Source organism: Halichoeres trimaculatus, unplaced genomic scaffold (genome assembly GCF_033239565.1).
Source record: "Halichoeres trimaculatus isolate MK-OKI-2021-1 unplaced genomic scaffold, fHalTri1.1 fHalTri1_scaffold_4, whole genome shotgun sequence".
Classification (NCBI taxonomy): domain Eukaryota; kingdom Metazoa; phylum Chordata; class Actinopteri; order Labriformes; family Labridae; genus Halichoeres; species Halichoeres trimaculatus.
The window spans coordinates 13,432,988-13,456,683 of NW_027437182.1; the positions used below are offsets into that span (position 1 = coordinate 13,432,988).

Consider the following 23,696-nt stretch of genomic DNA (forward strand, 5'->3'; position numbering starts at 1 on the left):
TGACTCCTCACATGTGGATTACTGGAAAGCAGTAGGGATGAGACTACCAGAGAAGATACTCCTCTCTCCTGATTTCATGCAGGGGGTTAAAAAGTCAATGCACTCTCAAATCCACATCAGACCAAGGGTTTTGTCACTGGCAAACAGCAGCCTCTGGGTGCATCTGGGCATGGAGGACAGGAACTTTACGCAGGGATTTATTTCCACAAACGAGACACTGGTGCAACCGTTTCACGCGCCCAGTGACGAGTCAGTGATCGGTTTACCGATTTTAATGTTCGCTGGAGGTGCAATTGGGAATCTGATCGCAATAATCGTCCTTTCAGTATCGAGACAGGAGAGGAAATCCTTCGCTTTCTACACGCTCCTGTGTGGTCTCGCGGTGACAGACTTTCTGGGCACGTGCCTCGCCAGCCCACTCACCATAGCAAACTACCTGGTCGGGAAGGTGCTGGAGGACCAGCATGTGTGCGAGTTTCACTCTTTTTTGCTGCTGTTTTTCGGTCTCACAGGGTTGAGCATCATCTGCGCCATGGCAGCGGAGCGCTACCTGGCCATCTGCTGCCCGTACACCTACCAGCGGTGGGGGGTGGACCGACGCTTCGCGCAGAAGTTGCTTCTCTTCATTTACATCAGTCACATCTTCTTCTGCTGCCTCCCGATGATGGGCATGGCGAGCAGCAAGCTGCAGCATTCCCAGACGTGGTGCTTCATTGACTGGAGGACGCAGAAGCCTCTGACTGCCGCGTACTCCGTCGTGTATGGCACCGTCAGCGTGATGCTCATCCTGGGAACTTTAGTGCTGAACCTGGCGGTGTGCGGATCCCTGCTGCTCATGCGTCGGAGGACCGTGCGGCGGCCCGTCACCAGGAGCAGCGTCCGGGAGAGATGGAGGGCTCTGTCCTCTGCAGCAGAGACGCAGATGATCGCAGTGCTGGTGACCACCTCCGCCGTGGTGTTGACTTGTTCAGCTCCATTAGTGGTGAGTGTCAATGAAAGGCCCAGGTGTTTCAGTTCTTCCCTCAAGTAGCTCATGAGAAAACATGAAACACCTGGGTGTACACAATTTTTAATAAGATTTAAGTTGTTCTTGCTGAACTCTTATAAGAAATACAGTCAAAACAAACTGTACCCTATTTGATAAACAAAAATGATGAAGATGATGAAACATTTCAGTAAAAGTACATTAGAATATTAACTTTTTTCCATTCATTGTTTTTTCCCCCCTCTATTTAAGATCCGTGTGTTTGCAAACTGCTTCATGCTGAATGATGACCACAAAGCTGACCTCGCTGCCATCCGCATAGCCTCTGTCAACCCCATCCTGGACCCCTGGATCTACATCCTGCTCAGGAGGTCTCTGTTCCGGCGGTTACTCAGTTTATCAAGGCAAGGCAGCAGCATTCGAAGCAACTTACCTCCTACACCACAAAGACATCTGTTATATCCTGAACCCATGGACAAACATGTGTTCACACAACTCATGTTCAACACAAATGTCATCACTCAGGGGCCTGTCAATGTCAAATTTACTCCGTACATCACAGAGAGCCTCCAGCAGACTTAGGAGACGCTGAAGATGTGTTTGACACCTTTGAATGTTTGATCCAGACACTGCAGCCAGAGACTTTGTATCAGAGCTGTTGACAGTGAGATGGAAACTGTGATGAGGACTGAGCTGGACAAGACGCTCCAGAGTCATGGTGGATTATTTATCCAATAGAGGTTTTAGGCTGATGTGAAATCTACAGACGGCAGCTGCAGGAAAACAGGAGAGAGGATACTGAAGCTGAGCGATTATCAGTGAACTTCTTCTCGTCAGCTTTTGCCTCTGCTATCTCCCTTTACTGCACACCCAGCTTTCTCACGGTTCCTGCATGAGTCCGGAGCTCACTTCATGTGGAGACACAGTTCAGATGATCAATAAATCTTGGGGTCCATGGACACATCATGGATGTTTTGGCTCCTCACCTTTCTTCAGATACAGACACACTGATGGGGAACTGCTCGACTTTTTACTCCAGTGTTATGCAAGAATGATCTCAAACAAAGATAAGAAGTTCTGAACACTGCTGATGGATGTATGCATTAAAGATACAACTGCTCAATCATTGGCGTCTTCTGCTTTCTACATCTGCTTATTGAGTGTCTGTGGTCTTAAGTGAAACTCATTTCATCGTAGTCATCTGTGAAACCAGAGGCTGTTTGTTAATTAAGCTGTAACTTATCTCTTCTGACTCCTTCAGACAAAACTCTTTTTGAGCTGTAGTAAGTACATTTCTCTGATAACACTTGTGTACTAAGAGGTTTAGAATATTTTGTTAAAAGATCTGTTTGGCACATCGCTTCAGAAGAGGATGGAAACTTTTTTTTAACCAGTGGTGATTGTCTCCTTGGCTAGAATTGGCAGCTTTGTATGCAAACATGAACGTTTAATCAGACTGCAGTTTCTTTTTCTACCCGTCCACTGGTCTATGGTGACTAGCCTTCTATATAAACGTAGCATAAATCAGCCAGTAACACTCTGTGGATGGATTTATCTCTGCTGAACATACCTCTGCTAAGTGACTTGTGGTTGTGGGAGTTGCAGTGATGCAGGGGAAACGCAAGTGACTGTAACAAGCTGATGATGACTAAACTCCACTTACAGGGGTTCCCAGAGACCATGTGAGGTTTTGAAGTGCTTCAAGGAAGTCAGTTTGGAGTTGCAGTAATTAGGTCTTACCACTAGGGGGCAGACATACATCATAACTGACTGATTATGAACAATGACAAGAAGATTCAAATGAACTTTACCATCTTATTCCTCCATCATAAAACTAAAGACAGTGTGTTCAGTATTCCATGATGCATTTATTTTCCCCCAACATTGAAAAATAGCATATACTAAACATAAGCACACAAGACTGTGCAAAGCTGCACCTCTGTACATTTTTGTACCTCAACACATAAATAAAAATCTATAAACATCAGTTAAGTAAAAACTCTGTCTGAAGATCTTTTAAAGATGCACAAAAATAATAATTGTACAAGTTTTACAAAGTAACCCTCCCCCTTCTTTCAGTCATTTACATCCCAAGTAAAAGCTTTGCTGGACAGAGTCAACGTCCAGTTTAAGCTTTTTTATAAATTTAGATTTCTCTAAACAAGTACACAAATAAACAATCATTACAGAATTCATGAACAACAAAAATGTTGTCATTTATGAAATTTTACATCTTGTCCACCTGCAAACAAGGCCTCCATGCTGCAGCTCACCAGCATCAGAAAGTTTACAGACTTCTTTTGGCAACATGACAAAAGAATTGAACAAAAATGAAAACACGGTGATGGAAACACAAAAAGATGCAAAAGTTCGATAAACTGCTTGTTTTCTTTTCCTTTGATGCATCCTGGGAAAACATGCACTGATATGTTTGTTTCTAGAAGTTGGGAAGCGGCTGAGACTGAGTGTTTGAGAGTAACGCTGCAGTTTCACATTGAATCACATTTCTCGAAGGCGTTTACCTCTCATTACAATAATTGACTTCACACTCAGAAACATGACTGCTAGAATCCACTGATGTAAGCTGCATCCACTTAAACTGATTTACTGCAACGTGTTGATATTCAGAGTTTTCTTTCTGAGTTGAGTATGTTTTCAAATACTTCATCACAGACTCTAAAGTCTGATTCTGATGACTTACATGAAAGGCGTGATAATCACTGAAAAATCTTAGCTTTAGATAAATACTCTGCACATTTCAGAGTAGTGAAGAATTCTTTACACGATGAGTAAATTAAACAAAAAAAGAAAACAGAGACATTGTGTTAGATGAATGCCTACTTTCAGACATTGATCGTTTTAATCAATTGAAGACAAATCCGAGGGACTGAATCCGCTCCTTTACTTATTCAAAAGCTGCAGTCTGTGGTGTTGCAGTAAACGGTTTTACAATGTCTGCATATTGATTCAGTTTGAAGCAGTGTAACACCACAGCGCACAGCTTCACAGTGTACAATGATCAATCCACAAATAAGCAACAGTCTTGACAAAAATGGCCTTTTGAAACATCATTTAGAGATTTAACTTTCCACTTCAAGAAGTTTGGTTACTGGCCAAAATGGTGATTTCTCCCTTTGCTCAAGGAAAAACAGCCAATATGTGGTCTAAACGTCTCGCTATGTCTCCTAACTCAAAAAGGGGTGAACAGACAATCATTTAAAGTTGTTTGTCTCCAGAATGTACAGTTTTCATACCAAATAACCACAACAGTATTATGACTTTGACAAGAAGGCAAAAATAGTACTCTGAAAAATCATTACAATTAGCATTTAACTGCACTCTCTCTCTCCTCACTAACATCTACAACTCAAAAAATGCTCATAGGCTACAACTGGCACTTCTGCACCAATTACATGTGCACCGTCCCTACAAAGTAAATAAGCAGGAACTCGACTGAAATGCTGACAGTCGGGCTTCACACAAGAAATAATGCAAAATCTTCATATTGCTGCGGTGAGAAAGCAAAAGCTATCCTGCGACCAGAAAAGCAAATGCCTAAACAGTTCCTCAAGTAGTAAAAAAGGCTTTTCCAAAATTAACGGTCATGAGTTACCAATTGTTCAGACCACATCATCACCAGTAAGAACAAAACCTCAGGTCTACATAGCGTTACAGTTGACTTTCTCAGGTTTAAGATGCTTCTGTACAGTGACTGTCTGACACATGAAGTCAAACCTGAACTGGGACCCAAAAAAACCCAAACGGTGTTTAAAAAAAGCAGCTTTGGTTGAGGCTGAAAAGAAAATCAGCTGACAGAAGAAGTCAAGCGTTTCAGATCTATAAACATTAATGATCAGTATTTAAAAAACAAAGTTTGATTTTAAACAGATTCTCTGAAATAAAATAAAGCATTTCATCATCTAATTTACATTTTACAGAAATCCTGAAGAGATGTGAACTTCATCTGCGCAGAACTCAGCTCTGAGCAGTGCGATGATGCCTCATGTTGGATTAAACTTACTTCAAGCTAACTCACTAAATCAAAGCTCCATGATGTCATACATGACTGACGTCACATCTGTGGGAGGTCACTGACCGTTCTGGGTGACAGAACTCGTCTCACTCTTTGTTTTTCACTGATGGGCTGTTTCAGATCGAAAACGTGGGGCTGTGTGTGTGAGCGCACTTCAGAAAAGAAAGTTATCTGACAGCTACATGAATTTGACTGATCTGTGTGTGCAATAATTGTACAGCAGACTTTTTTTTCAGATGGACTTCATGGATCTTTTTGAAATAGGGGGATTTTTCTCCATTAGGCACCGTTATCTGCTTTTACTTCAGTGTAGACAAAGCTTTGTGAGGCTGTAACAAGGCTGACATGCGTTGATAACATGCTCTCATCAATTTACACCTTTTGTTCACAGGTGTCTGCCTATCCCGAGCCTTTGAATGATGGATCAACATATTCACCTATTGAATCAGTAATTTTTTGTCTTAATGGTGCCTGAAGATGAAAAATGACAATTCATCATATAATAAAGCTGAAAATGAAGTGTTTCGCCCTCCTCCAATGAGCTGCCTTCACTAAATGAATCATGATTCTTCTGTTTTGTGTTCACAGATAACAACTACAGCAGACATCTTGCCTTTGAAAGGGAACAAAACAAAACCAGCTGGTTGTAAGAACAAACTCAGTCATTTCCAGACATTAATTTTTATTACCTTTTATTGACCACCTGCTGCAGTATCTTTACTGAGTCTGGTCAAACGACTGAATTGGTTTTACGGGTGTTTGAAAACAGGTGGTGTGAATTGATTTAACTCTTGTTTTGTCTCAGATGAGCCCATACAGTTTGTACCTAAGTAATAAATAAATTATGACATACGGAGAGTGAGGTTTAGACAGGGAGGATTGTGGGAGAGGTCTTGTTACCGCCCCATAAAGAGCGACTCTTCTCAAACTTTCCATCCCCACCATCAGCACTCGTCCTCAGTCTCATATGCGGGGCAGAAAGGCCCCGCTGCAGGGAGGCGGCCACACACAGTAACGTCTATGACAGCGAGCCTGAGCGAGGACCGATCCTCGTTTACACCACGTACTGATGGTTGCCGCTGTGGTTTGTCGTGTAGGCCTGCCGGCTGTACTGGAAATGATCGGTCAGCACGTTGTTCCAGCTGTGCTGCTGCTGTGAGCCGTGGGGGAAAGGCACTGACCCGTTGGCCTGGAGCTTCTCCAGCGCCGGGTTCTCAAAGGACATCAGGTCCTGCTTCGAGCTGGGCAGCAGTTTCTTCTCCTTGTTGGCGTCATACTTGGCCTGGAGGTGGAGGAAAGAGGTGATTGAGTTTTAAATGACAGAGATCTTTTTGTTTTTGTTTATGCACTCTGACAACAAAGTGAGTGCTGATAGTTTGGTCCAACTCTTCTTTAACATCAATAAAATGTTTTTTAAATGTAGTATTCACATTTCAGAGGGCAGCTAAACTTTGGACAGGGACCGACAGATATAAGTCTCTTTTTAGCAACATGCTGGGCAGTCTATAACTATTAATAGAAAAGAACAGCTGTGAATGGAGCTCAGCACTGTCAGATTACAGACTGTATGTATGGAGTTAATGTAGAAATACTACACCTTTACTGTCTGAGAACAGGAACTCAAGAATCCTGAGCTAAAACTCGCTTCACAATAGGCCAATTTCAAACGTCACATGCTAGAAGAAGCTGTAACGCTAGTTAAAGTTAGCAAATGTTAGCCATCAGCATTTTCCTCTAACTCGTATGTTTTTTTTAATCCTGCTGAGGGGTGTTTGGTATCAACAAATACTCAGGTCTTGGAACCAGAATCAATAAGAGAAAGAAATAATGGTGTCAAGATATCTTTAAACTGTGATCAGTTGATAATAAAAATATTTGATTTGAAGAAGATGTTTAAAATAAAAAAAACCTGAAGAGCATTTAGATCTTTCAAGTTTATCACTTTATCCATCCCAGACGTCATGGTCACTCACCTTGTTGTAGAGGAAGACCCCCACTATGGCCGTCATCATACCAAGGACATTAGTGAGTGTGACCGGATTGCGCAGCATTAGCAGCGAGATGCTAATGACCATGATCCTCTTGGTGGCGTTGGCCACAGCGTAACTGAGCGGGCTAACCAGGTTGAGTACACTGAAGGCGATGACGTTCTGGGCGAAGTTGCAGAAACCGCTGATGAGCAGGAGGAAAAAGGTGCTCGTCCATTCTGGGATGTCAGTCTGTGGGGACAGAAGTTCATACAGGTTATGTTCAAGGCTGCAAAATAAGTCAGATATCCCTGAGCACCTTTCATTACAGTAGGTTTGTTTTCCAAACTCTTATTGCACAGCTACTCACCAGGTCTCCATTCACAAGGAACACAGACAGATCCACCAGGACCCAGGTGGGCAGCATGAAGATAACGGCGTTGAAGCCCAAAATGTTGAGCAACCTCAGGTGGTGGACCCTCGTGTCACGCAACACCTTTAACAGATGAAGAAAACAAATCAGTTGCAGCAAATAAAAGCAGTTTGAGAGTCACAAATGCACCAACCAATGCATGAGTATGAAGGTTTTGGTATGGCACCAGTAGGTGATTGGTCTGTACCAAGGTAGGCTCTGCTTCTTACTTCCCGCTCTCACCCTGTTTTCTGATAAATCCCCTTTCCTGTTCTCTCTGAATAAAAGCACAAAAAGCCAGAAGATCTAAAAAATTAATAAAATTGGCTCCATGGGCACCATTAAGCTACAATGACCCTAAAATTATTCTTTTTAATCGATCATCAAAGCAAGGATCAACAACACAAAATCAAAGCCTTTTTTATTTTGTGCAGCAGCCACTGTAGTTAAAAACAAACTCTGAAAACCAGGAGTTAAGTTTCAGGTCTTTCACATCAAACAGCCAAGAGAAACATTTCTCAGCCCCTTCTCGGCCCCTCCTTGGTGCAGGGATCATGTGGGACGTGATCATGTTGAGGATGAGTTACCTTTTTGGAGAAGATGTTCTGCAGAGAGAAGCAGAGCGTGGCAGCCAGAGCGCTGATCAGTCCTGAGACATCAAAGGAGAGCTCCGTCACCGTGGCCAGCAGCACTCCTCCAATAATGGGGATGAGCGATATGTAAACCTGCAACAGAGAGCACAAAGAGGAAGAGTGAGGCAGAGTCAGTGGGGACAAAAACAAAACTTAGATACAGATGAATACCAAAATTATACTGCTGCTCTGCAGGGCTGTTTCCAATTAAATGGGATAAATCTGGGGTCAGAGGAAGAAGAGACGCCTCCTTTAGCTTTAGGAAACAGTGACATGGGGATTTCCCGTTTTGTCTCACATGAGCTTGTTAATATAGAACAGAATAGAATAGAATAGAATATTCTTTTATTGATCCCCCTTGGGGGAAATTTTGTTTTGTCACAGCAGCTCACGAAAAAAACAAAGTGCAGTAATGCGATAATTATTAAAAATAGAATAATGATAATAGAATATAAAATTAGAAATTTGAAGAAATATAGAAATATAGAAATATAGAAAAATATTACTATTTACATATTTATATTGGCGCGAGATATATACAAAGATTGTTTTTTGACAGTGAAAATTTACAATGAGTACTGGTACGAAATATTTGATATTAGCAGGGTTGAATCCAGTGACCTCTTTAAGTTCTGATCTATCTGTTGATTTTGTAATCATCTTCTGTTTACGCTATAAAATAGCATTAAAAAAAATCCTGCTCTTATAATTTTATCTATTTCTCATTTGTACAAAGACTACTACTTTGAATTTATGAGCAACAAAAGAAAGAAAAAAAAAATCAATGTAAGAGGCAAGAAATGTATCAAAATATCTGATTGAATGAAAAAAGAACATACAACATCATCATAAAATACATGGTATTAATTTAGCTTTTGCATCTACAAAAAGCTACCCACAGTAACGTCCTGAAAGATAAGCTAAGAGTGTGATGTTTTCTGTGTACGATGACGCTCAAAGTATTTTAATCGTGTGAAGATTAGGAGAAACTCAGAAGACATAGATTTAAAACAAACACCTGCGCTAACTGCTGGAGTTAAAATGTGAATACATCACAGCAGGATATACAGCATGCAGCTGGACTCACTGAATCTTTTATTTTGGTCCGCGTAGGGGAGAAACCCTGTGAAACTATCAGAACATCTATTCTGAGATGAATTTGCATTTCTAGAAACACTGGGTCATTACAGATGATGGAGACATGCAGGACTTATGAAACCCACTTGTGCGCCCACATGTTAACCCACTCCTCTCCTGAAGTAAGAGTGAAACAGATCAGAGTGTTTAGATAGGCTCTAACTCTGACAGTTCCTTTAAACACAGCCTCTTGTGTCGCTGGTTAATAGTTGATAACTTTGAACAGGATGTACGATGAGGAAGCAGAGCAGCTCCCGGAAACAACTTACTAAGCACCGTCATATTGATAGCAACATGCACATGTCTGAAGTATCTGATTGCACTTCAAACACAGGTTCATTTAAGTAAAGTGGCTGCTTTCAACTTTATTAACTGGAGATTTGAGATAGGTTTGGTCTTTTTTTCAGCCTTATTCTGAAAAGTCATCATGAAGGCATGGTTTTGTTTCCTCCCATCCAGATGCTAGTATAAAAAAGTGCACTCTGTAAGCTCTTGAGGCATTTCTGTATCATTTGCTCACTGGCCAAAGTGAAAAAGAGCGACTTCACTCATTAAAGTGCTAAATTTTCTTTCCCTGCTGTGTGAGCGGGCCTTAACTGCTTTCAGTCCCACTAATAAGCTTTGTAAAGACTGATTATTTTGGCATGGCTGTTGAATTGGACTATTTGATATTAAACAGAGTTGTTGTATACAGCAACCACAGTATTTGGTTTAATTCATTTGCAAACTATTGTAGTGATTATGATGCTGCTGTTGACATTTATTGTACAGTATCATTTGGTTGATGTTAACTGCTTCAAGAAGTGAAAGGCTTCCAAAATAAAAAGAAATGACATTATTTCTAAAAGAAGCAACATGTATGCTGATGACACTCATTTTCAAGTGTTATAAAAAGAAAATCCTCAGCAGTTACTTTTAATTATGAGCAAAGCTGTACGCAAATGTAAAAAAATATACCCTGACACCAGAAAATTACACTGTTATCCATTTTACATTAGAAAGACGGAAAAAAACGTGGAAAAAACACCAAATGTGAGTTTTATTATACTGTCAAAGAGTCTATTTGTCAGCTGTTCTAACATGATTAAAACAATAAAGTTTCTCATCCCAGCACAACAGTCTTCCTCAAACAGGATCTTTCAGTAACAGTAACACGTCACCAACACTTACACTCTCAGTCTGTGAACGCAGCCTGACCACTGTAAGTAAACATGACGAGCTCATGTTAGACTCAGAGATCTTCTTCTCATTCATCACAGCTTCACCCATGAGAACTGAAGTTGAATGCCTAATCTCAAGTAACAGCAGAAATTAGGAACACATCTACAGCTGCTATGAACAACAAAACAACCAAAAAACAAATGATACACAATTGACGAACCGGCTCTTGAGTTCAGTAGCAGATGAGAAACGAAATATCTGAACTTGAATGAAGAGTTTCACTTGGAAATGGAGCTGGCAAGAAAATATTTGGCTTAGTAAAAAATTAGTAAAAGGGACCTCTGGATTTCTGTCCAGATATATGTAATTATTAAAACAAAAAAAGAATAAACCAAGTTATATTCATATTTTGTGAAATAAGTGATCTTAAAGACAATGTAATATTAATATTCATTAACCATAAATAACAACATTATTTATAATATACAATCCAGCAGGTGTTTCAGATTTAATATGTTGTCATTCAGGATGAAAAATGTTATCATTTAGAATACTGACACTGAGTTATAAGAAAAATTATTTGTGTGTGTATGCAGTTTTGAGAGCAACTCAGACTCAGACCACTCAGACCAAAATCATTAGATGTACCAGGCTGTTAATGTGTTTGCTGTAAAAATCAGCTTTATTTAACTGGTGTTTATGTGGTTTCCAAAGCCTCAAGAGACAGAATAAAGTGGAAACTTGAGGAACTGCAGTTTTTAGCACTTCTTATGTAGTCGGAGGCTGCCACTTAGTGCTGCAGTGATAGTTCTACAAATGTTTGTAGTCCAATTTATGTTAAAATCTGCTCAAAAGGCACATTGAGAGTTGTGTTTTAGTCTAATAGTTGTAAACCGACATCTGGAAAAAATCCATTTCAGACTTTCTCTGTGCTCATAGTTAAATTGAAAATACAATGTTTGTGCTTGTAAAACTGTGCTTTGTTCTCAATATTAGTGCTCAGATTCCCCCCCAAAAAGAGCAATGACATTTCCTTTAGACTTCTTATTTTTCTGCCCTCTGGTCTGGAAAAGTGTGTGAATCCTTCCTTCTACCAGCACGCCACATACCAACGCACTGCATTTAAGATAAGACATGCATAAACACAGACCCGGTTGGCCCTGATAAAAAGAGAAGCAGGTATTCAACAGGTGAACAGGCCCAGGTTGGAGAAAGCAAAACCTTCTCTCCCTAACTTCTCTCCTCCCACAGTGTCCGATCATCCTCGGGGACAAAACTCCCCGCAGATGGCCGTAATATGAGATGCAGTGCAGGCGCAGCACGGTGCCACATCACCAGTGCTGCCTCACAGACATTAAGAAGCAGGCCGGAACAAGGCGGGCCTTGTGTCTCAGCTGCTGCGTCAAACCTACTCACCTTTGTGGTTTGCTTCTCCCTCATGATTATTCTTGATAGCAGCACAACCCATATTGGCATCGTGGCTTTGACTATGAAGCAACAAAGACAGAAAGGGGGGTAGAGTTATTTTGCGTTGTTTATTAAGCAAGCATACACTTTCAGAAAAAGTAGTTAGAAAGTTTGAAACTAAAAAAAAAGTTTTGGCTTTGACGTGATTTTGAAATCCCATGAGTCATAGTCCTACGTCAGAGCCAAACCCTCGCCTCTATCAAATAACTAACCTCTATTACTCAACAATTCAAACACCTGTACAGTGCATGCCAGACTTCAGATCTATTCAAATAAACTTGTTTGGTTGGATTGTGGCCTGGTTTTACCTTGGAAACTTACATGGCTATTAATAAATTATAAAAGTATGTCTCAAAACCAGACGTGGCACAAAAAATGCAACCGTGAAAACAAAAAAGCAAAAAAGACAACAATAAATTAAGTTCAAAACTTTAAATATTGTTTCATAGACAAACTTAGTTGTTCGATATAGTCTATGGTTCAAGATTGATAAAACATTTCATGAAAATCCATAGTCTGAGTAAGGAAAAACTAAAAATGTTAGAATGACATAGTCAGTTATTAGTGTTCATACTAACTTTTTATGCAGTTGTTACACCTTGCAAAAAGTAATGAATTGTATTAAGGGCATAATAATCTGATTTACTTTGCACCTGTTAACTTCACTCTCTTTTAGTTGTTTGTTTAGTTGTAATGTGTGGTTAGCTTCTTATCTTAATCATTTCTATCACAATGTGCTGGGAGGTGTTTCTATATTTTGTTTACCCTCTTTATGTTGGTGAGGATTCACTTAACATAATAAACACTACTAACTACTATGTGTTTGTTTGGTGTTTCCAAATAATTAAGAATATTCAATGATCTTTAAAACTTTTCATTTTACAACCTCTCATAAAAGTTAAACAAACAAAACTGAACATAAAGACTTTATTAAGGATTAAGGCAGAGTAATAAGAGTTTACACTAATACATAACACTATGGTGACAGCTCAATTATGTCTTCAGCCCTGTCGTAAATCCTAAAATTTGCATACATGTTTAAGTAATCTTTAAGGTGGTTAAGAGGAGGTCTGATCTTATTTAACAAGTAAAAGCTTATTGAGATTACCACCCTATTTTACAAGAGTGTCCTCACCAAGACTAGCAGCGAAACCTTACAAAAAAATTTTGAAAAACAACACAAAATTTTACAATTTGTCAGATCTGATAACCTAAATTCATCAGCCAAAGCATCTGTCTGCTTTAAACAGATTTAAAGAGACGTGCTCACTTTGGTGTTCACAGGTTTTGTGATATTCTTTGTTAGGCAAGTAAGTCTTCAATCAGTCCTGCAGGAGTTATTCTTGAAAATGTAATCGTGGTATGCTGATTTAACCCACTAATCGGTGTTTAATGTGTTAAGAGTAAACATAATAAACTCCTCTGATTGGTGACTTATTTAATATCTGTGGTATGACACGCATTTACTCTAATCAGCGCGGTCTGAGTTAAGTGTTCCTCATCTGGAGCGACAGTGGCAGCCTGTTTGCTTTATTTAATTCAACATCAGGAGAGCTAATGTTGTTTCACCTTCAGTTGGTGGTTAGTAATAACTTAATTATGAAGGGAGCTGTGATCTGATTTTTGACTTAAGTTTTCAGATTAAGCTAAACAGAACACCTCAATACAGAGAGATTTAAAAATGGACCCTCCCCCCTGCCGTAGCATGTCAGCTTTAATTAAGTTTGCTAGCTAGCTAACAGTGCCACTTAGTCAAAGGAGCATAACGCTGCCCGGTTAGGAGTTCAGGGAAGATATCTCAGTTAATATATCTCATGAAAGCCCTTCTGTTCACGACCGCTTCATGAAACCGAGACCAACAATGTGATTAAACGTCGGTGTTGGCGAGGTTGTCCAGCGTTAGCCACGAAGCTAACATCAGCTGACGGTTCAGACACATCATCAGGTTCCTCTCGACCAGGTGGCCTCACATTATCACCCAAATTAACACAGAATAAACGTACTCACCAGTGTGCGCGTATGAAACAGGTACTTTCCATATGCTGAAGTGAGCCGACACAGATGCAAAGTATTTTCCGAAGGCTAAAGGCAGGATGTACCAGCGGTAGTACCTGCTCGGCAGTTCTGTTTTGGGGACACCCCATGCCCGCAACAACGGCGGGAGGAAGACGACGATAGAGATGATATGAAACAGAGACACCGTGACTGGGTACGGGAATCCATTCAGGATAATTTTGTTCACGATGTTGCCCCCCGAGCTAACAGTGTACCAGCACACACAAAGTAAAAATATCCGGATCCCCTCCCTGACCGGGGGCCGGTCCGCCGCAGCCATCTTCCAGCGCGGAGTGACGAGTCACCGGTGTGGAGTCTGACCGCACACGGGGGAGGGACACTCTGCTGGAAGAGTCAAAGCACCAACAAAGAAGAAAAGACACGACATCCGGTAAACACTTTCAAAATAAAAGTCATTCACAACCGTGCTAAATGTGAGGTGGTTAGGTAGTTGGGTGCATCCAAAAACACTATACACATATTCACTGTTGGTGAATTTTTCAACAGTAAAACACCATCAACCACATAACGCATTCAAAGTTGAACCACGCAAGAGTGGTTGACAAACTTATTACGACTTCTGACATAAAACGAAACGAAAAATTACTTATTTTTTTCCTTCTTAGCATAATCATGAGACATGCAGAGGACTGCCCTTAGCACAACAAATATCCACAGTACATGAAGATGTGTCCCTCTGAGGTTCCCTGACGTTCACCTGAAATTTAAGACTTTATTTATTTTCTGGGGGGTGGGGGTTAAAACTTTGTAAAGCAACTAGTGAAACAATTTGCCTCATATAGGTTTGCTAATGTGCAAAACTGAATACTGAATAATGCTTCAGTGTTAACTTGACCAGTTTAACTGACTCTTCTTACATTACACCCCATGAGAGCACAGAGATATTCATACCTTTAGTCTGAACACCTGGTTGGACTGGTTTTATGGCTGCTTAAATTTCCCTGATGAAATATAGGTTGGGTGTTGTTGGTGTTAAAGCTCCAATATGGAATATTGTGATTGTGTTAGTTTTGGTGCCCCCTGTTGACACATGGGTACCTTCAGTCTCTTTGCTATTCTTTTCCTATAGATGTTGGTACTTTTTTCGCCTATCTTGTGTTAACAGTCAAATGTATTACTTACTCTAGATGTATGTATTGGAAAAAAAAACAAAAAAACAACTGGTTTAGCAGCCTGCTTTTTTTAAGCACTGTTTGACACCAACATAGCAGCAGAAGTTACAGCCAGGTATGAAAATAACAGGTTTCTTGCTGCTGATGGTCTTGTTTACTTTTAGAGGTTACATACAGGTATTTGTATTGGTTTAAATATGTTTTATCATGGGCCTAAAAATTCTTCATAGGAGCTTCAAATGAAAGCAAACAATGGAGTGCAGTGCTGTAAGGTTAAGAAAAAGTGATAAACACGTAAAAAAGAGAACACACAGTGCCTTCATTTTTTATTAACACATATGACAAAGTCCATTTAAAGGACTTCAAGTCACAAATATGACCTCTTCTGCATTCATTTGAATACAAAATCTTAATTCTGTACATGCACTTAGGCTCTGTCCTTAGGGAAAACACCTGTTTCCATAAGGCAAAGAATATCTAAAGGAATGATTAAGTACTTCATCCAGCATGAGAATTTAAATCACAGTTCCTCCTAACAGTACGAAGATGCAAGTTAGCAGTGAAAACTGCTCTGCTATTTCATTTCAGATTCATACACAGTAAAGGGAAAAGGCAAGTATAAAACAAATCTTACTTCACATTATCAGAATGTGTCATTACTGAGAAATTCACAGTCCTAAATTGGTTGCAGGGAAGTAGATACCGCATCACCCAGCCAGCTTTGAGCAAAGAAATCAAACAAGACATTATTTTATGTACTCAAGGTGAGTAAATTATTTCGAGTTAAAACAAACAAGTTAATGTAGATAAATATGTTACATGAGAAAGTCACAACAGCAGTCACATCTGGCAGTTTCATATTCCTTAACTTAACAGCATTCAAACCTTAAAACACAGGGAAAATATTGATGATTTTTGAAACATATTTATCAGGAACTCCACTCAATCAACTGTTACACATAGATACTCCAAACCCCTGGTAGTTGTTAAGACAGATGGCGAGGATTGCAAGTATTGTAATACTAACAGAGACCTCATTAGTAGAGGCTTGACAAGTTTTAATGGTCAAGGCTCTGTTAAAATGTGATCAAGATCATCCATTTTTCAAGTATCAAACACATTTTCAAGTTAAGTTAAAAACAAATACTGTCTTCATGACTTGAGTGGATGCAGGTGTGTCACATTCACAAGGCGATATCTTTGATTAATGTAGTTGTGCAGTTGTTGTGTAATTCAATCTCCCATTAAAAAATTGCAGGTTTTGGAAATGTAAGCCTGACAGTAACTTTACACCAAAAACTCAATGGTCAGGTAATGCATAGCCTTTTTGCTTCCAGTACTGACACATTGTAAAAACTCTCATAAAGAACACTGACTACACTCATTGTGCTTGTCAAACACTCATACATGCAGGTAGCACATTGATTCCACTTTCCCAATGAAGTAAAAAAAAACATCAATTAAACTGCTTTAAGATTCATCACATGACAGAGGAGGCTTTCAACCCCTAATTCAGAAACCAGACTCCATTGTCAATCCAGACAGACATATGGCAGTATGTTCAACATGCTCTCATCTGCATGTGGGTGTACAGAGATGCACTCTGTCCAGTCAAACCATTTACCCTTTGTGTCGTAGCAGCCGTTTACCCCAGACCAGTGTTGTGTGTGTAGTCTCTTCAGCTCCTCGTCCCTGACCTCTCTGTTGACCCCCGGTAAATCTCTTGCCGGTAGTTCAAGTGCAAGTGTGTGTGTCTTCTTTGCAATTTTTCCTTTGTATTCCTCTTTTTTTAAGAACTCCGTCATGAAAAAGTGTGCACCAGGTGTGTGCGCGCCCAATGATGTCAGCACATTGCTTTGCTGGGTGAGGTATGACTGAATGATGCCGCTCCTCGACAGCTCCTTCCAGTCTGTCTGGTGGAAGGGACTGGGGAGGACGGGTAGATTGTGGGTTTTTTTGGATGGCTCAGACTGCTGGGATTCTGGCTCAGTGTGGCTCAGTTGAACTTCCTCACACTGGGAAGACTCTTTTAGGGAGGGTTTGATCTGTCCTGTCACTGGGTCGAAAGTCAGCCTCCTGTCTTTTAACCTGACTGGTTTAGTGCTATCTTCCTCAGTTTGTCTGTCTGAATTCACAACACAGTCCTCCAGCTTATACTTCTGCCTTTTCCTTTGCCATGTATTTGCACCAGCGTTGTCATCCTCCAAAGTGACCCCATTACTGAAGGAAGAAGTGTATGAGTGGTGAACAGAAGCATAGGGTGCCCTACTCAGAGAATCCAAACATGTAGACCGTGGGCCCTGACCAAAAACATTTAAGGGCTGACTGGAAGGCTCTGACACAGAGGTGTCCACAGACAGTCTCTGTGTTTGTGATGCTGTCTGTTTCACACTAGCATCCTGCTTTGAAGCTTGAGGACAACGCAGGGAACCGTGCTGGTTTCTGGGTTGATACTGCCCCCCAGAGGCCGGTTGCTCTTGTCTGGCTTGCTGCTGCTGAATTGATGCTTTTAGCAAAGAAGTGCTTGAAGGCTTGCTGATTCCTGGGGCACTTAAATGAGGTTTTACAGTATTAACTGGGATTTTACTTGGCCTGTTGTTGTCCAAAGGCTCAGAAACCTCCTTATCTAAAGGCTGACGTGCACGCATATCTGTAAACATTTCAGAGCAACTGACACTTCCATTGGTGAGCAGCTGTTTGGAGTTTTGTACTTTATCAATAAGAGTTGTTTTGGATACCTTTGCTGGCAAGAGCTGAACTTCCTTCTGGTCTTTCTTTCTTTTCTTGCTCAGTTTTTCCACCTTTGAGGCTGAGCAGTTGTTGAAGTCATTAATGTTCTTTAACTCTTGGCCGGTTTTACCTGATGGTGTGGTGACTGCTGGGACAGAGATACAACCATTGGAAGACCATAATGCAACAGCAGGTCCTTTGGACAACACCTCACTCTTTCCTGGCTCAATAAGCTTCTGCCAGTTTCGCAACAGCTTCTTTGCACGTTTTGCAAGTTCCTCATTCTTGGCTTTCTTTCGGACATCATTGATGAGCCTACCAAGACGGGTTTCCTGTGGGGAGATAAGGTTGAACAGCTGTTAAACAGCAGCTTGATTAAATCGGGGTCTATTTAATCCTCAATTCACATGCAGAACATGTGATTGTGACCTACCTCAAGTGCTTCTTTGGTGATAGGATACTTTTCCAAGAAGGTGATCACCTCCATAACTACGACCATGTTACATATCTGCTGAAAAAAACATATGAATTGATATGCCACAGTCCTGGGCCTTTGTTCGGAAAAAAACAGATAACAGCTTTAAGACACATGGGTCTTAAGTAAATGTAACAATTTGCAAAAACCGCAGAGAAAAACAAGGCTGTTAGAGGATCTGGGCACAATTTGAATAGACTCTCAAATGTGCACCTGTGGGTCAAGAGGCGATGCACATGTACTGGTTTCAGGTCCGGTATGAGAAAACTGAGATGGTATGCAAATTTTTAGTTCATATTCCACGAACACACAAGGTTTAACCTGCATGTAAGATCAAGGGAATGAAAATAGTGATACTTAAAGTTTACTTAAATCTGGGTCTTTACAAATAAATAAGTCTTTAGTTGTCCATCAATACATTGTTTTTCTTTAATTATATCAATATCGGTGGAATAGTTCTTGTATCTTCAGAGGTTTGGCATTGTATTGACACAGGGTTAATCTTTAAAAAACGCTGTGACATACCAAAGCTCATCTGGGATTAAAGGCAACTAAAGGAACCCCAGACAATAACGAAACGTAACAACAATGATAATAATAATAACTGTTACTGAGCACATGTATCATCTGCAATTCTTCAAAAGATCAGGGCTAAGTCATATCAACACTGGTGGACAGCTGTCAGACAGCCAGGCACGGGAATGTCTGGGAACAGTCCTTTTCATTGGTAATGTTAGCCGGCTAATTAGCAGACAAATAATAACTCACTGTTCATACATTGGCTGCCGACACTAAGGCAGCCCTTTGTGGACCTTGCTGTCTGCCTTTCCGCGTCCTGATCTTATTTTGGAAACCAGAGGGTGCACTTACATTGCTCTGACCGTCGATCGCCTGCAGTAGCCGGTCTCTCATCACCTGAGGGGTGGCTGTCGTCGCTGTCATCGCCCGGCGGAACCGCGGGTCAACACGGATCCAGACAGCAGACAACCCCTGAAGAGGCAGCGGTCTAACAAAAAGCGACACTCAAAGGCCCGAGGAAAGCTCTTCAGTGCGTCAGAGCATCATGTCCATAGAGCTTTCATACTTTCGGTGCTGTTCATTACATTCTACAATGTGGGTACACAGGACAAAACCCCCTTCCCTGAGACGGCTACCCTCTTCGGATGGTAGCCTGCGCCTCAGTCCCCCTCACCAGGCTTTTTGTGAAGCGCATACGCAGTGGATCATGGGAAGATTTGACGTCATTCAGTGCGTCTCAAACAAAGCGGTAAACTTCACTGAACAGAGAACAAAAATAAGTTTGGTGACAGGTTTACAGAGCAGAGACTATAGCTCCCACAATTTCTCAAATAAATTAAATAACATAAATCAGAGGAAAACGAGTTAAGAGTCGCCTTGTAAATAAAGACATGCCAGTAATTTCCTCATAGCTTCATTGTAAACAGTACACGGATAATGAACATTCTTAGATGAAGTAAACATGTATAAAACATCAGTGTATTTAATCGAAGGCATGAAAGTAGTAGCAACCTGTCTTTTCTTTACAGCAAAAGAAAACATGGCGTGTTTCTAATTTTGAAGCCTAACTGTAATAGAACAATTGCATTGATTTATATGTGTTTTTTTTCTTAAAAACATTTAACTTTTATATTGAAGTGCTTTATGTGTTAAAGACTGAAAGATTCTGAGAGGCACATTTAAGTCATATTTTAGTGCATTTGAATAATAATGATAAAAAAATAAATAAATAAATGAAAGTAGGAAGCATGAGGGCTTAAACAAATGGAGATTGTACAAAAAACACAATAAATTTGTTTTCAGGGTGTAAAAACTAAACAGATGTGCAGTATAAAACTGTGAGAATGGGTAAAGGTTATGCAGATTGCTATAAAATTATTATCAAAGGTCAGTATTGTATGCTTACTTTTGTCTTTTGTTGCCGCTCAATAGGTTTGTTCTCTTCATTACTATTGTCTTGAATTAAACAAAAGCTGGAAATTGTATCTTACTGACCCTACAAATCAATTACGAGAAAATGGAAGTAAAAACTGGGTCAGTGTAAGAAAAGTGAAATCACCGTTTACAACCCTGTGCATGCACACTTGTCCCCATCTGGTCCTGTGATCTAATTTCTCCCTCTGACACAATGTTCCCAGGTCTCAACATAGAAACATGACATTCGCTGGGATGATTCCCCTCCATAATTTATAGCCCACCTGCCAGTTAATTCAAACCTAGGATTGCTTGCTGCCTGTTAATCTTTCCACTTTTGCCACAATATATAATGGTGTCAAAAATTGATGAAGTAAAATGCAGTTAACATTTACTCAAAATACGAAATTTAATGGTCATCTGGACACATTGTTATAGGCCCCATCAAGAAGAATAGATGTGTTAAAATTTTTATGAAAAATGTATAAATTGACAATCACAGAAAACAGTTCTGCTTAAAATTTTTGGTATTTTGAGTATTGACTTCGCTAAAAATCCCAATGAATATTTATTCATGTTATACACTTCGTATGTTGTGTCATTAAAATTCAGAATTAAACTAATGACATATCTAGGATGCATTTTTACAATTAACATGGATTTATACACTCAAATTAGGTAGAATAGCCATCACAGGATAAGAAAACTGCATCTTTATTGTTAAGAATAAGGGTAGGGTATATATATATATATATATATTTACTTACAGCACAAACGCCCCACAGGTAAAGGACATAGCAATTAAATATGTGAGAGATTGTAATTAAATATTTTTGTACTGACATAACATAGCATTACTGATGATGAATAAATTTGAAAACATGTCACTTATAACAGACAGAGGAGATGCAGAGACCATAAGTGACAGTGGCTATTTAGATAATCTCATGAAGTCCCAGTAAACTCCTACAGATGTGCAGATAAAAGAGAAACAATGATGAAAATAAGGAGGGTTTAAGGGCAAAGCCAGACCCAAAAGTTTCATCCTCCAAGGTGAAAATTACTTTATCTTTGACCCAGTGCGTCTCTTATAGATAAAAGGATTTGCGAGATATCAGACTGTGCTACAAGTACAAAAAAAAGGTTCAGGACAACATGTATACTACAGAGTAGAGGGTACTGATACAGCTTCAACAAAAAGATCCAAAATGTAACAACTTATCTAGGATAAAATAAATCCAGAGATTCATAAATGCCAATACAATCAAAAGCAGGTTTAAATGTGACGGTTGAAGTGAGACTGGTCATCAGAGGACAAAGAACATTAAATACACAGGAAGTTGATGGCATCCTTGTTGTAAGAATTCTGGTGGAAGTCCGTGTTAATCACGATCCAAATAATCTGTGAGGAATAAAGACAGTCAGTTAATTAAAAAAGTTATGAAGTTGATATTCTTTCTTTCTTTTTCTGTTTTTAGAACTCTTGAAATTTAAGGGGTGATCTGGGAAGAGTTGGGAGTCATAATTTGCTGCTTAAGCTACAGGATAAATGACTAAATGTATGCTTGAAGATAATAATAATAATAATAATAATAATAATAATAATAATAATAATAATAATAATAATAATAATAATAATAAAGAAAACTATAAATAGCCAAACTGAAACTCACTAGTTTAGAGCACCGGTAAGTATATTAAAATAAAAACATTCCTTCTTTTTCTCTTCAAGAATAAGATCATGACACCAACAGGAGGCTTGTTTTTTTTCTTGAATACTGAAAAATCTATCCATAAATATTGTTGCTAGGGTTTGAAATGTGCCATCTGGAATTATTAACAAAACCCTAAAAGATGGGCTTAATTTTGGTACTGCCACTGATGTTTTGACTTAGGGGTATTAAAGAGCCAGCACAAAGATTAGTCTCTTCTGGATAAGACAAACTTTAGCATAATTTCATGATAAGTCAACAAATCACATAAAAGGCCCACAACCATAAAAGCATTACTCAGTCCCATAATACTTTGACTTCCCTCCCCTGACTGTGGCGTTTAATCCTGAGCTTATTGGTTCCCAGAGAAGGCAGAAATGTTTAAAAAGTGGGAAACAAATACAAAGTTCACTTTCCAAAATGCCTGAGAACATTTCTAAGACAGCTGGGGAGTGTATCGTGTAGGAAATGTGGCACAAACAGGGATTAAGTTTTATTTCAGGGGAGACTTTGAAAAACACATTAAAAAACATATGACGTTTAAAGCGCATGAAAATCACTAAGATGTTTCCTGGGGGCATATTAAAGATAAAATACACCAACATTATTGTCTTTACATGGCTTTAGAATGCAATATAGCCTATACTACAAGATTTACCCCAGCACAAGAATTCTGCTTGTCAACATACTGCAGCCCGTTCACCATCACACCCTCAAATTACATGTTACCAGCAACACAACCTGCAACAGGTTAAATACTCACAGAATCATGCAGAACATCATGAAGATGTTCCACAAAGCGATGAAGATTCGGAAGTACCGCAGGCTGAGTAAAAACTCTCTGATGTTGTCACCTGAAAGGCAGACAGATATATATTTATATTTTAGCACAGCCTTAAAGCCCTCTAGATCTTTCTCACTTCCTTCTAACATGTTGCCCTACTCACCTGTTGTAGGTGCTCTCGACTCATCTCCAAATCCTTGAGATTCTTTCCTTTTGCTGCGAAAACATCCAGAGTTAGCCTGCTCATAGAAATAAGTTGCTCATTGGTTTGACGTTGTAACGTAAATACTCACAGCTTGAAATTCAGCACAGCTCCTGCATTCACCAGTAAGGTCCTAGAGAAAAAATAAGATACAAACTGTCAGCAGGTAAAGGTGTTTTCTACCTACAGGATTTACGTTGGTTGATGAGCTGGCACTAGCACAGAGCTAGCCCTTTAGCTAGCCGTTAGCTTGAGAAACAAACGTTTCATTGAACACCTTTCTTTAAAAAATACATAAAAATACTACTTAGGTGGTATAAGATCTCATATGTTTGTAAAGTATGGTAAAAACGGAACAAATTACCCGAAAATCAACAGATCCCCGATCATTTTCACATCACATCAGACCGCGTACTTCCGTGTCCGTCTACGCAACAGGAATGTGACCAATAGCGAAGCTAGGATGAGTTTTTTTGTCCTGATGCTGGACTGTCAGGTTACTGCCGCGCAGCAAAGGTTTAACTTGTCCTCTGCCAAATAAACGAATAGATTTATTTGGTTTCAGATAATGAATTGACTAATTTTAACGGGTTTCACTAAATACATAATGTGCTTCAACAATACGGGTTGTTTGTTAGATTAAAAATTCCTAAAAGACCAGAGTCAGCCACCATAAATACGCCGAGCTATACCCGAGTAACTTGCGCCATCTTTAGGCTTTTTAGGCAATAGCAGCTGTAAATCTCTAATCAGTTAATGTTGGAACACAAAAAATTCTTAAAGATACTCTACCAACATTAATTTCCCTTTTTAGCGCATCTAACAACCTCAACTAATATTCCGGAAGAAAATAATTGTGCTAGGACAAAAAAAAGGTAT

At 39.7% G+C, this 23,696-nt stretch overlaps 4 protein-coding genes across 5 annotated transcripts; 1 reads left to right on the plus strand and 3 right to left on the minus strand.

Moving 5' to 3' along the window:
• The first annotated feature begins 37 nt into the window (after positions 1–37).
• LOC141789447 (prostaglandin E2 receptor EP4 subtype-like) lies at positions 38–1,995 on the plus strand. Its single transcript, XM_074668850.1, has 2 exons — positions 38–982; positions 1,238–1,995. Exons 1-2 carry the CDS (start codon positions 38–40, stop codon positions 1,565–1,567), a joined length of 1,275 nt encoding a protein of 424 aa, XP_074524951.1. The 3' UTR covers positions 1,568–1,995.
• Positions 1,996–4,161: 2,166 nt separating this feature from the next.
• On the minus strand, positions 4,162–14,232 carry slc35e1 (solute carrier family 35 member E1). Its single transcript, XM_074668910.1, has 6 exons — positions 13,802–14,232; positions 11,744–11,814; positions 7,985–8,122; positions 7,356–7,481; positions 6,992–7,237; positions 4,162–6,300 (listed from the first exon to the last, which is right to left on the minus strand). The coding sequence occupies exons 1-6, from the start codon at positions 14,127–14,129 to the stop codon at positions 6,073–6,075; spliced, it is 1,137 nt and encodes a 378-aa protein (XP_074525011.1). The 5' UTR covers positions 14,130–14,232; the 3' UTR covers positions 4,162–6,072.
• A 1,069-nt stretch (positions 14,233–15,301) lies between these two features.
• LOC141788518 (mediator of RNA polymerase II transcription subunit 26) lies at positions 15,302–19,409 on the minus strand. Of its 2 annotated transcripts, none has more exons than XM_074667347.1 (3): positions 19,058–19,409; positions 18,146–18,220; positions 15,302–18,044 (listed from the first exon to the last, which is right to left on the minus strand). In XM_074667347.1, exons 1-3 carry the CDS (start codon positions 19,127–19,129, stop codon positions 16,515–16,517), a joined length of 1,677 nt encoding a protein of 558 aa, XP_074523448.1. In that variant the 5' UTR covers positions 19,130–19,409; the 3' UTR covers positions 15,302–16,514. The 2 variants fall into 2 exon arrangements, with proteins under 2 accessions (XP_074523448.1, XP_074523447.1); XM_074667346.1 differs by having other exon boundaries at positions 18,146–18,223.
• Positions 19,410–20,811: 1,402 nt separating this feature from the next.
• smim7 (small integral membrane protein 7) lies at positions 20,812–23,303 on the minus strand. Its single transcript, XM_074669119.1, has 5 exons — positions 23,182–23,303; positions 22,909–22,950; positions 22,779–22,831; positions 22,595–22,685; positions 20,812–21,521 (listed from the first exon to the last, which is right to left on the minus strand). Exons 1-5 carry the CDS (start codon positions 23,205–23,207, stop codon positions 21,506–21,508), a joined length of 228 nt encoding a protein of 75 aa, XP_074525220.1. The 5' UTR covers positions 23,208–23,303; the 3' UTR covers positions 20,812–21,505.
• Positions 23,304–23,696: the final 393 nt, after the last annotated feature.